This window comes from Melozone crissalis, unplaced genomic scaffold, assembly GCF_028551555.1.
Source record: "Melozone crissalis strain CALT ecotype California unplaced genomic scaffold, PUWL_Pcris_2 ptg000004l_1, whole genome shotgun sequence".
NCBI classification, from domain to species: domain Eukaryota; kingdom Metazoa; phylum Chordata; class Aves; order Passeriformes; family Passerellidae; genus Melozone; species Melozone crissalis.
In genome coordinates, this window is record NW_026535782.1 from 18897128 (window position 1) to 18909590 (window position 12463).

The 12463-nt window shown below is 37.1% G+C and overlaps 1 protein-coding gene across 4 annotated transcripts in view; it reads left to right on the forward strand.

Moving 5' to 3' along the window:
• DOCK4 (dedicator of cytokinesis 4) overlaps positions 1-12463 on the forward strand; it is a 223559-nt gene that overhangs the window by 162298 nt on the left and 48798 nt on the right. For all 4 annotated transcript variants that reach the window (XM_054280760.1, XM_054280777.1, XM_054280769.1 and 1 more), the window contains exons 26-27: positions 1877-1975; positions 8167-8261. In XM_054280760.1, the coding sequence (XP_054136735.1) occupies positions 1877-1975; positions 8167-8261 (194 nt within the window). The remainder of the gene's footprint in view (positions 1-1876; positions 1976-8166; positions 8262-12463) is intronic.

Below are 12463 nucleotides of genomic sequence, written 5' to 3' on the forward strand. Positions count from 1 at the left end.
AGCTTTAATTGATTTTAGATCTTGAAGGTTCAGTCCCTCAGAACATAAATGAGCTGCAATTTAATTGAAAGCTCCATGGCTTTTAATAATTGTGCTCCTGAAATAAGACACAAAAAATTACTTAAGGAATCTACCTAAGTGGTTTTAATATACTGCTTGGCTTGACTTTTGACACTGGAATTGAACCCTAAATTTTTTTTTAGCAAAGTTGTTATGTGTGTGGAATTTGCTTTTGTGCATGATTTGAAAGTTAATCTGTGGCCAACACTGACAGAAATCCTACAACATGCATTTATGTTGAGCTCAACAAATGAGGCTGAATGTGCATTGCTATTTTAAAAATCAGCCTTTATAGCTACCTACATTCAAATTAAAAGCTCAAATTTAGAAGTCAGTTAACAATAAGCTTAAGTTTATGCTTTTATAACACTAATCTGTCTGTCAACTATAATAGTACAGCTCTCTGTAATAGGTAGTGATTTTTAATATACTACTATATAAGTTGAAACAAATGTAGGAACACAGAAAAAAAGGTGACTAAAAAGGACTGCTTAAAATGCCTAGTCAGGGAAGGAGTTTTGTAACTCAAGCTAGCAATTGGATATACAGATATGTACAAGACAGCAGCTGTAACCTTTATGTTTATGCCCAGAGCATGAATATTAAGAGATGTTGTAGCCTTAGGGTATTGTTTTGAGATTGTGATTCTATGTTTCTATGAATGCTGTGTTTACTGTAAAACAAAGGGAAGTGAGAAATTTAGAATCATTACTTCAGTGTAGAAATATCACCATGTTGCCAGTGAAAGCCATCACCTCACACATGATTACCAGGTATAATCACAAATTAATTAGGCCTTCCAATGTAAAATCTAGAACAGTCATTCCTGTGAAAACACATTGCTTCTTTTGAATGTCATCTTCTATTTTTAATGAAGGATAGAGGGAAATATTCCCAAAATTTCACTTGGTGAGCTAAAGAAAGGCACCATTTTAAAGTACCATTATCACCTGTCTGTTCTCTCTGTCTCATTATCCAATCCTGGTACAGGCAAAAATATATTTCCCATTCTTTAGCAAGCTTGTGAGATTTCAGAATTGTTCTTTCTAAGCATTGGGATGCAAACCAAACCTTTGACTCTTCCCTGTCCTCATCAATTCTGCAGTCAGACCTGACTCATAGCATTCAGTGTTTCTTCCCAGTCCCAAACTGAGTAAGCAGACAGGAAAGGGTGAAGGGAAGAGCCTGTTCCTTCCTATAACATCTTAGTTGTTTGTCTGCTCACTGGAGATACCCAGTGCAGTACTCTGCTCTTTCAATGAGAAATTCTACTGCAAGCCCAAAGAAATTTCTGATCAAAACATTTTCGAAGTTTGTTCAGTCCTACGAATGAGTTTTCTTTTTGACAAATCTTGGGGGTTTGAAATGACAGAATGTTTTTAATAATTCCCAGCTAATTCTTCCCTAAAGGAAAACAGTTGCATTCTTCCCAGAATTCTTGCAAAATATATTTGTTTATATTTGTTTCAAAGCTGAGTTGACTAAAGAGGTTGTAATTCTAGAAATCTAAGTAATTTGTTTAAAAACAGATACAAGGAAAACAAATAAATAACAAATAAAAATTTTACTGGCTTAGCCCTGCTGGAACTAATTAAAATAGGTTTTTCCAAGCAAATAAACTCCATTTAGGAAAAAATATTTCCTTAAATGGGAAGGAAGTGCAATCAATGTATTTTCACAAAATGTGGAGTTGAAGCCTAATTGTAGATTAATTTCCCTTGCATTTGTTAATTATTTTAAAGTGCTTATAATATAAGAGTTTAAGCTCAAGTGCAGAAAACATTCTAATATTTCTCCTCTTGGCTTATCTGAACAGGGGGAATTTGTCTCCTGCTTATTGTCACTCTTGCGACAAATGACTGATAGACATTATCAGCAGCTTCTGGATAGCTTCAGCACAAAGGAAGATCTGAGGGTGAGTAACAGAATTGTGTTTCCACTTGCTTAAATCTTTTTTGATTTATCTCCCTTTAAGATGTCCCTGTGCTTTGACGAATCACTTCAGTATTTAAATGCAATGTGTTTTACAGATTAGCTGACTATTGCACAGCTTTTATTGGGAACTTGTGTCCGCTCTCACAGGGGGGCAAGGCTGTTATTGCTTCTGCAATGGCAACGGAGAGAATTTGGATGGAGGAAACTATAAATTTTCTTTAAAGCCATGAACTTAGCCTCTAAACCTCTCCTAAAGATTGTGTCAGTCTAAGGTTACACTGCTCTTGTTAGATTCTTCTGTCAGGCAATTGGGGGATTTTATGTTTGGCTTATTATACTTGCTTATTTTTTTCATTCATTAAATTATGTATGGCAATTGCAGCTTGAGAAATGCATAATGAACTAACTCTTCATTTTTCTTAGCTGTGCAGCATGTCCATTGGCAGGAGGTTGTGTCAGACTTGTAATGTCTGTCTGCTCATTGCAATCATAGAAAAGAATAGCTGCAGAGGTCTCTTAAGACAACTTCTACCAGTTTCAGGAATTAAGTTACTGCATTTGTGGACATAAAACATTTTTAATTCCTTTATGGAGGAGGGGTGGGATTAAAAAAGAATTTCTTGAAGTGAAGATTTCCTGCATAAATGTGACCACTAAGATTTCCATTCCACTGGACCCTGGAAAGTTATATAGTACCAAATTTGATCCACACAAAAAATCTTGGGTAATCATTTATGCACATTATTTAGCCAGTAATCATGTCCTAATGTGATAATATATTTTAGGTGTCACTCCTTAATTACCATTTGATATACTCGAGTGCTGCTGGAAAGGGGAGTCTAGTCACGGTGCAATTTCAGATTTACTTAAATTCCTGATAGCTGCTTAGAGCTGAAGAGAGCATATCATTTATGAGTGCCTTTTCTTTGAGTGAGGTGGTCATATAGAGCTTGACAGATAGAAAATGCTGCTAAGAAGTTATAAGAAATCAAGAGCGCTACCTAGGAGTTGTATAGGGTGAATTATTGTTATATAAACAATACAGCATCTATTTTCACCTAGCATAGTTGCTATCCTTAGGCAATTTTTAGTAAATATTATGAAACCTAGGCATTTTAAGTTGAAATATTTTACTTTTGTGTGAGTTCTGAACCTCTAGGTATTCCTAGAGGTTTCAGGCTTTATTTCTGTTTGATATATCTGTGAAATAAAGTGTAGAGTTTATTCAGACTTTTCTTCCTTCTAGAATATGAAAAATCTCTGGAAATAATGCTTGAATGGTGTTTGATTTGACACATTGAAATTCCCCCCACGCACACACTCTGCTATTACACAGAGACATATGGAAAGCAGCTGTACCTGGTGCCATCAGCTATCACAACAGAGGTCTTAAGAACTCAAGTCCAGGATTTCTTATTTCCATTCAGATCTCATCGAATCAGCATCAGCTCAACCTGTGATTCAGTGGCAGCAGTCTGATCATCATCAATGCAGCATTCCTTCTCTTTTGCATCTTAAATAATATATTGTTTTTCCCCTCACTTGGAAATATCAAATATCACTGAGAGCAAGAGGGAAAGATGAGAGTTAGTGTGCGAGACCATCACTGCTGTTAGTCATGAGGTGATTGTGTATGACTGGGCTATCAAAACCATCTTGCTACTTCCCTTTTTACTTTTCTGCTTTGATTGCTAAGTGTGGAATTTTCTTTGCTTTGAGATATCTTAGGGAATTATATCAGTATGGATAAATGAAAATTCAAAAGGTGTTAATATCAGAGATAAGGCATTTTTTTCCCTGAGATGCTTAAGAAGCTAAAATGGTAGCCTCAGTTAATCTAGTGGCCAGTTGGGATTTAAGCTTCAGTGATAACTACCATCAGCTTGCTGGATTTCTGACTGCTCATTTTGCCCCTAGTCAGTAGTATCAAAGTGAGCTGGGTCTTCCTGAAGCCACATTATGAGTTACAGATCTGATAGGATGTTTCCAAGGGAAACCTTATCTTATTTACAAGGGAGTGTAACCTAGGCTTTTGCATTACTTGTCTGCTTTTTGGCTTTAGCTACCTCTGGTTATAGTAACCGTCTATACTAAAGAATTGGACACTGGTACCACATGGCATTTCATCTTTCTTCCAGACTAATTCTCAGGGTGACCATGTCAGTACTTGCATGAATGTATGTTTGCACAGAATTTGTGATACTGTTGATAAAAATATCCCCAGCAAATGACTTCTCCAAACAAATACTCACTCATGAAGGTACTTGCAAAGAAGGAAAGAAGGTTTTGCAGTTCTCTTTTGTTGATTAGCAGTGTATACCAGACTTACTAAAGGCTGTTTCCATCTTGCTAAACAAAGAGAAGCAAAATGGAGACTTTAAAGGAATGACACGTACACATATTTATGACATGCATCTGAGTGATGCCTTAAATTAGTGATTGCTTATGCAAATATTCTCTTTTTTTGGTAAATATATTTGTCTAAAGTAATTGACATGGTGACTGGTTTTTTTAGTTTCTTAAGAGAGGTTTTTTCCAGTCAAAGCAGAAGATAGGGAAATATTGTGTTTGAAAAGATACAAATAAAGTATAAGAGAACTGACAGGGGTTTCATGACTGAGCGGTAGAACCAGATGCTATACTTCACTCTCTTTTTTGAAACCCCGACTTTAACAAGACAGTAATTTTAAATGCTTCCCTTTGTCTTTCAATATTATTTTAAAAAGTTATGCTCTTTTTTCTTACCACAAAATACTTTATACTCCTAGTACATATATTTTACAGTAATTTATAGAACCAGAGGCAACCTTCTAGGCAGATATTTGCTGCCGTGGAAGATCTCAAATATAATTTATGACAAAAGGTAACAGTGGAAGTTATGAATAGCAGGAGATCAGTGGGAAAGTGAATGTAAAAACTTATGTTAGCACAATGCAGCTTTGGCCAAAGCATGGTGGCATTGATCAATATGTTTGGGGTTTTTAATTAATAGATTAAAAGAAGACAAATCAAGTAAGCACCTACCAGAAGGCCTAGTTTTTATTCATTGGCAGTGTACCTACATAGTGTGACAGAATAGAGATTTGATGAAGGAAAATATAATATTTGATAGGGATGGGTGTAAATCTTACTAGTTCTGTCATCCCTCTCTTCCAGCTCTAGGGCCTGAGCAGGGTAAGGTGGGTGCCATCCCCTAACACCAAGTGGATTTATTCCCCTGCTCTCTAGTGGCCCCTGGGACACAGGCTGTGTGAGATCTCTGGGGAGTGTCTTTGGTGGAGAAGCACAGTTCCAGCCACCATCCGTCCCCTGCTCTGCAGGGACATCCACTCACATGTGGGACTTCTGAAAGGATGAGTTTTGGGGCAGAGAGGTAGGTCTAAAGCCACTCATTTAGGTGGCTTCTGATGTAGGTTAAAAAAGCAGTGAAGCAGAGAAGATCTTGAAAAGGAACTGGCCAAGGGATGGATGAGTTGCCCAGGAACAACCAGCTTACTGTGGAATCACCCTCTTTCTTATTGGCTTTTGGCACTCTGGACGCTCTACAAAGCCTTCATGTAGATATCATGTAGCCTGGTAATCCTACAGCATGAATCAAAGCAGTGGAACATGATGCGATTAGCTTCAAAGTGGACTGTTGACCCAAATGAAAATGCTTTATAGGTCTACCCCAAGAGATCCAATCAAGCCCCAGAGCTGGATGCAGCACTCCAGGTGGGTCTCACCAGAGTGGAGAAGGGGCAGAATCCCCTCCCTTGACCAGCTGGCCACGCTGCTCTTGGTGCAGCCCAGGATGCAATTGGCTTTCTGGCCTGGGAGGGCACTTTGCCTGCTCAGTGCATTCTCTCATGCACCCCAAGTCCTTCTTGGCAGGGCTGCTCTGGATCTGTTCCTCCCCCAGCCTGTGGTGATACAGGGATTGCCCTGACCCAGCTGCAGCACCTTGCCCTTGGTCCTATTGAAACTCATGGCATTCCCACCAGCTCTCTTCTTGAGCTTGTCCAGGTCCCTCTGGATGGCATGCCATCCTTCAGGTCTGAAGTTGTTTAAGTAGTGGGAATTAGTAGTAAATTAGTACCAATTTAGTACTACTAATAAGATAATATATAGTATTATCTTACAAATAGGACTAGACCTTATGTACACTAAGTAGAAATATTAAGAGATGGTATTTAGAGTATGTAAAAGACAAAATTACTTCCTTTTTGTCTTTTAAGATAGAAGACATATGACACATTAATTCTATCTGTACTCAACCAACCAAATGTTAGTTGACTTAAACTGCCGGCAGAAATGTTTTTTAAATGTTAAAATCTGTTACTAAATCTATGTTTTTCAGCTAATATTGCTACATTGATGACACAATTTTCTATTTTTTCAGTGAAAATTAGAAATAATTAGCCTGGTATTAATGATTCAAAATGTAATGCCAGTGTCTACATTTACTTTGTTTTTAAAGTTTGCTTGGTATAAAAGATGTATTCTGATTCTAGCCTAGATACCCAAAGAAATGAAGTACATATGATCTTTCTGACTGTTATTCTTAATGACTTTTGAACAAGCTATCTCAAAGGTGCTATCTTTCCACCTCACACAGCCCTTGGGTTTTAAATCTTCACACCACTGCATGGTTTTATGGTTTCCCAATAACATCCATTTGGCCTCTTCAGTTCAGCTGTCCACTGGTGAGATCCCTAATGGCAGAAACATGTGTTGTGTCTGGACAGGAGATAAAAAGGGAATATGAAAGAATCTGGGATGTTATTGGGAGGTGATATGCAGCAATGTTCAAGGTATTGCCATATTGTTGGGATTATGGCACAGAGCTGTGGGATTACTCACAGGGGAGGGAGGTAACCTCTGCAAAATAAAAAGGCACTTAAGTACAAGGTGCAAACCTTTAGAAAAATGGCCTGGCATAGCTGTGTTGTTTGTAGAGGTAGGTATTTGTTTATCTGTAAAGCTGGTCACCTGCCTTCAAACACTACATTATCTGCAGTGAGTATTATTTATACTCCTTAATACAGATAATTTTTTGGCATCTTGCTCAGAAAACAGGTTGTCTCTTTTATGTAATCTTCTCTGGTGGGTGGGCGTGGGGATCTCATCTGCCTTACCCAGTGCCTGTGTTCGTCCCCCTTTACAATGATTCTCTAATGAAAGGCATCTGTTGTGCAGTGCCTGTCATCTACACTTTGATAAATGCACTCGAGAATATATTTTGGTGTTCAAAATTATTAGTATCTTCATCTCATCTGTGTTTTGAGGTAACTCTCTACAAATGATGTGGGCAGAATGAATACCAAACATTTCAAGGTCAGGTACTGCACTGATTCTGTTAGATGTGTTTATATCACTTGCCTCATGCTCTTCATGTTGTCAGCAGCTCGATTTTCATACTAAAAGAATACTGGCAGTACCATACATAATCAAGATGGTTCCTTGTTGTTAGTTTTATTTGTGAAAAGAAAAACTGAAGAAACACATGTGCTGAGAGGAATAGTTTAGTTACTTATTAGTGAGTTACATGACAAAGGAGATGATAATGCCAAAAGCTTTCAGGCAGTGCTTTCTCCATTCAAAGTAGCTCACAGGTGTTGATTGTTTTATTTAAATCCAGCAAATGAAGCAGAAAGGTTAAGTGACCTGCACACAGCCAGCCAGCTGCACTACCACTTATGGGGCCGGGGCATCTCAAGTGGAGTCACTGGTCTTTGTCAAGTCAATGACAAAATTGTCCTTACACTCTCTCTGCTGCTTTTAGAATGAATCTTGAAAGTGATGGAAACCTGGCATGATTAAGGAGATATTCTGAACTCTCTGGTGTTTGTAAAGTGCTTTTTTGATTTGCAAATTGTTCTCAACATCGCATTTGTGGAAGTGTATGGGTGGAAACCAAATGCATCTTTGACATTTCTTTTATGCATTGCTGTCAATCAAATGGCACATTATATTATTTTCATTACTTTAAGAAGAAAGGATTAAATCACTATTTGAAAATTCTTGGGAAGTAATGAAAAAAAAGGCTTTCAGAGGTTTATCTATGGTGAAAATAAGTGGAATTCTGCTATTTCTATAATGATTTTTTTTCTCTCTGATTAAAATACTTTTAAAACTCACTGCTCTTTTTAAAGCAGCAAAGACATATGACTTCTTCTTTTCCTTCCAAAGGATTTCCTGCTGCAGATTTTCACAGTATTTCGGATACTAATACGACCAGAGATGTTTCCAAAAGACTGGACAGTCATGCGTTTGGTTGCAAACAAGTAAGGCATTTTTAATGTTATTAAAAAGTATGAGTAGTATTCCCAGATCATGATAAAAATAAAGTTATATGATGTTTGTAATAAAAATTTAATGTATTTTTAAATGCTGGCTGCAATTTTTCTTCTTTTAATTTAAGATTTCAAATCTCTGCACTTCTTTTATACCACAAATTTATGGTATAATCTATACCTCTTTCTGTTCTGAATTTTAGTAAGCACATACAACTGGAAAGTCAGAAACACTTTTACAGAATAAAGCTGCAAAGCATCAACAGCTTTGTTTTCCAAGTAACAAATGACAAGTCTCTAAGGAACTTCTTTTCAAATCTGGTTCTTGAAATTCTGAGTTGGTAAAGATCTGTTTGCTCTCAAGAAGAAATTATCAACTGTTACATTGTTAAAGATGCTTTTGCATGTTTTTTCATTTAGTATTTGTCAGAAAAATCACAAATCAGGAAATTAGGTACAGCACAAGGCAACAGTCATGTAAGGCTCTAAGCACTGCTGAGTGAGATTTTCAGAGGAATCCTGACCATCAGCCATTCTTTCTCTGCTCAGGCCTTATTTTTAAAGAAACGGGTTCCCAGCATTTTTAAGAAGTAATTACAACAGGTCTGAAACAATATATTAAATTTTATTTAACGTCTATTACCACCTATCCTTTTTGCAGTCTTAGCTTTAGATCAGATAACCCAGCTGAGCAGTCAGCACAGTTATGCAAAATGTGTCAGCAGAGGAAGGATGCTGTGTTGGGAGACCTAGGAATCCAGAATGAAGGATTGACTTAAACTTTCATGACACATATTGCAATGCCTGATTAAAATTCAGTTTTAGTCTGCATTGTGCCTGCTTCAAGGCCAGTTTAAATTTGTGGTACTTATACATACTACTAGTAGCAGTATAGTTGGTACAATTAAATTTAACAACGCTTGGGTTTATGATCTGTATTTGTTATGTGTGTGTATGGGTATTTAAGCATAACAGTACTCGTTCAAACTTTGTCATGACTTGAAACAATTTTTTGTTAATTTTTATTATCTCAGTGCTGCTAATCTTTTAAAGTTTGAATTCCAGGGGAAAAAAAGTTATTAATTAAAGAATGGATATCATTGTTTCTTTCTGTGTATGATATTAAATAAGGTATGACTGATACCAGTCTACATTTAGTAATTATGTTTAAGAAATAAACAGTGAAACACAAGAAAGAAGGAAGGAAAAAAAAAATAGGAACTTTTAGACAAAATGAATAATCTTAGAAATTTTTATGTATTCCAGTAACAGCTGGCTTGGCAGATGGCTTTGCAACAGCTGACATGTACAGAACTAAGGTTTAGGAACGACCTTGGCATGAGCTACATGGCTGGTGATACTCAGATGATACCAAGTTCTGCAAAAGGAGCACTTTTCTTCTCCAGTATTTCAGTAACCATAACACATCTCCCTTTGTTAATGCATGTCATGTTGTTTCTGACCATCTAGGAGGTGAGTGTCTGCCCAGTTCTGTCAGGCAAAGAAGATAGGCAGAAGCTGACAGTAACTGCTGGTGGGAATTGGCCACGAGGAGCTCATCAGACCAGCTAGCTGATCCTGATAACACAATTGCATAAGCACTTCTGCCCATTATAGCAAGTGGGCTATGAGCACATCTTTACCAATTCAGCTTTGAGTAATTGCTTGGCTAGGAATTTGTTCCTATGTGGAGGAAGAGCTAGTTTGCTGTGAAAAAGAGGGTTGACCAGGTGTACTTAAATGTGTGGTGAAGGCTGAAGCCTCGTTATTCCTATGTCCCTATTCTGTTCCTTTTTGAGGCAGCAGAAAGGAAAATCTGCTTCTGTTCTCTCGTCAGCTGCAGAGAGTTTTTCCAGAGCTGTTTCTGAATGGGAGCTTCTTCCTTTACCTCGTGTTCCTCACTGCAATGGCAGTGACTGCCTTCCTTCAGCTTCCTCAAAGTGTTCAAAAGCACAGAGTAGTAGCTTTGCTAGAATTGTTCCAGCCCAAAACATTTAAGTGCAAAAGAAATAGCCTAAAGGCAGGATGTGAAATCAGGGCATGGAGAGAAGTGAGCTGCTCTTCCTGAGCATAGGAAGAGCATGGCTTTGAAGAATGCATGGGTTGAGATGTGGAGGAAGGCTAGTTCGGGGAGGTTTAGTCTGATTGTGACCATTATGTGTCCTAGTTGTCTTGAAGTAGACTTCATCAGCCAGAGCACTTCCAGGGATCTGGGACTCTTCGGAACTGAAGGCAGAACTTCTTGAACTCTCTGCTCCATTCATGTCTAAAAGAAAAAGCTAGAAGTTCTAGCCCATCTTTTTAAGAGCATAATTAAGTGATCCAATAACAGTCCAGGTCTTTTCAAAGTTCTGCTTCCCAGGAATAAAGCAGGTGCTGTATTTCCTGTATCCCACGGCTGCCTTCTCTCTGTCTGGCCTTTCACTCACTGTAGCTCACCTGAAGGCAGTGTGTGTGTTATCACATCACCCATCACTGCCCTCACATCAACAGCTGTACTGCTTTCCTCCCTGTCCCTAGTGTGATACAAGAATTCAAACTGTCTGATATTTACAGGAATAAAGATTTAGCCTGTCTGACCCTAGGGAAGAAATAAGTCTTAGCAAGGATATAATCAAGGAGTAAGCTTTTCCTGAGAGAGAAATTACTTTTTTTTTTTCTCTTATGTATGCAGAACTAGAATTACATGAAATATTTCTAAGTCTTAAAATGCCAGAATTCGTACAATATACAGTATTTACATATAAAAATCTCACTGCCCCCTGGCTCCTAAGGGCTTTTCTTCTTTCTAGTTGCAATATTTTCAGTAATTATTCAGCATCTGATACTTGGATGCTGTCTGGGAAATTTTTTTAAAAACCCACCAAAACCAGAAGGTACTATGAGCTCAAGAAGTCAAATCTGTAACTGTTCAGAAATTAAGATGTTTCAAGATGACACATACATGATCTATAGTTCTGGATGTTCTGATGCCCAATGTGTGAAAGTATTAATGGCTAGCATTATAAACTACCAATTGACTTCTAAAATTTGGGAAATAAAGTAACATTTAAAAAGGCAAATTTAGCACTAAAGCAGAGAAATGCATTTTTTGAATTGTATTTTGTAATAGAAAGAGAACATGCAAAAACATCCTTAGCTCCTAACAGTTGAGCAAAGAGAAAGAAATAACTCTTTAAAGCTTCATAACTGTGTAATATCTGAGATAATCAGCACACATGCAGGAAAGCAAAATAATTACTTATGGTCATTTAATATTTCTAACATGAATGTTACTACTAAGTGAAAAATATGGCTTTATGTTTACGATGAAAATAAGGATTTTAATTTCTTTCTAAGTTCTAGAAGTAGACTTTCTACATCAACTAGGTAGTATCTAGCTTCTATTTGTAACTGCAGAGGAGCACCACATAATATAGGAAGATGTCAGAACCAGTTGCCTAGCGCCAGAGAGAAATACCAAATTTTATAGCAAAATATGCCTGACTAAAAATGAAACTTCTGGAGAAGATCTTCACAGTTTCAACTGGAAATCTCTGTGTAATGGTCACTGGCTTCAGTTACCTTAAAGTTAGGAGAAGAATGACTTGTCTAATCCTTTATTTGCCTGGCATCTTTTGAGAGCAGTTAACAGACTCAGCTGAACTTTTCAGATATGTCGTGTTATTAACAGCTGAGGAGGGACTTGGAGAGCAAAGGATCTTCAACTACTTGCTGAGCAAATCTTTGGTATTCATAATATACTATGCCTATGTGTCATAGGCAAAGACACAAAGAACTATTTTTCTGCTTCTTGATATACAAGAGGCTTTAATTTTCAAGATCTCTGTGTAATTAAGTATATATAGCCTATCAGCATTCTGCTTAATGGTAGAGATGCTAGGTCATCCAATCCTCAATTTGAATATTATAAGCATACAAATAGATGTACAGATAGTATTACTTATAGTAAAATAATTTATCTGTAAAGTACGGTTTACATAATATGTTGCTTACACTGAAATTTCAAATGTGTCTACTGACAGTTGGGCATAAGCACTTTAAGCAGAGAATCCTTTTGTTTATAAATTCAGTAATGGCTAAAATACATTATTATCATTATTATTAGTACTATTATTATTATACAAGTAACTCAAATGGAATACAGAGTAAGGGAAGGTATCAAATCAGCATTAGTGTCATCGTAATGGCTG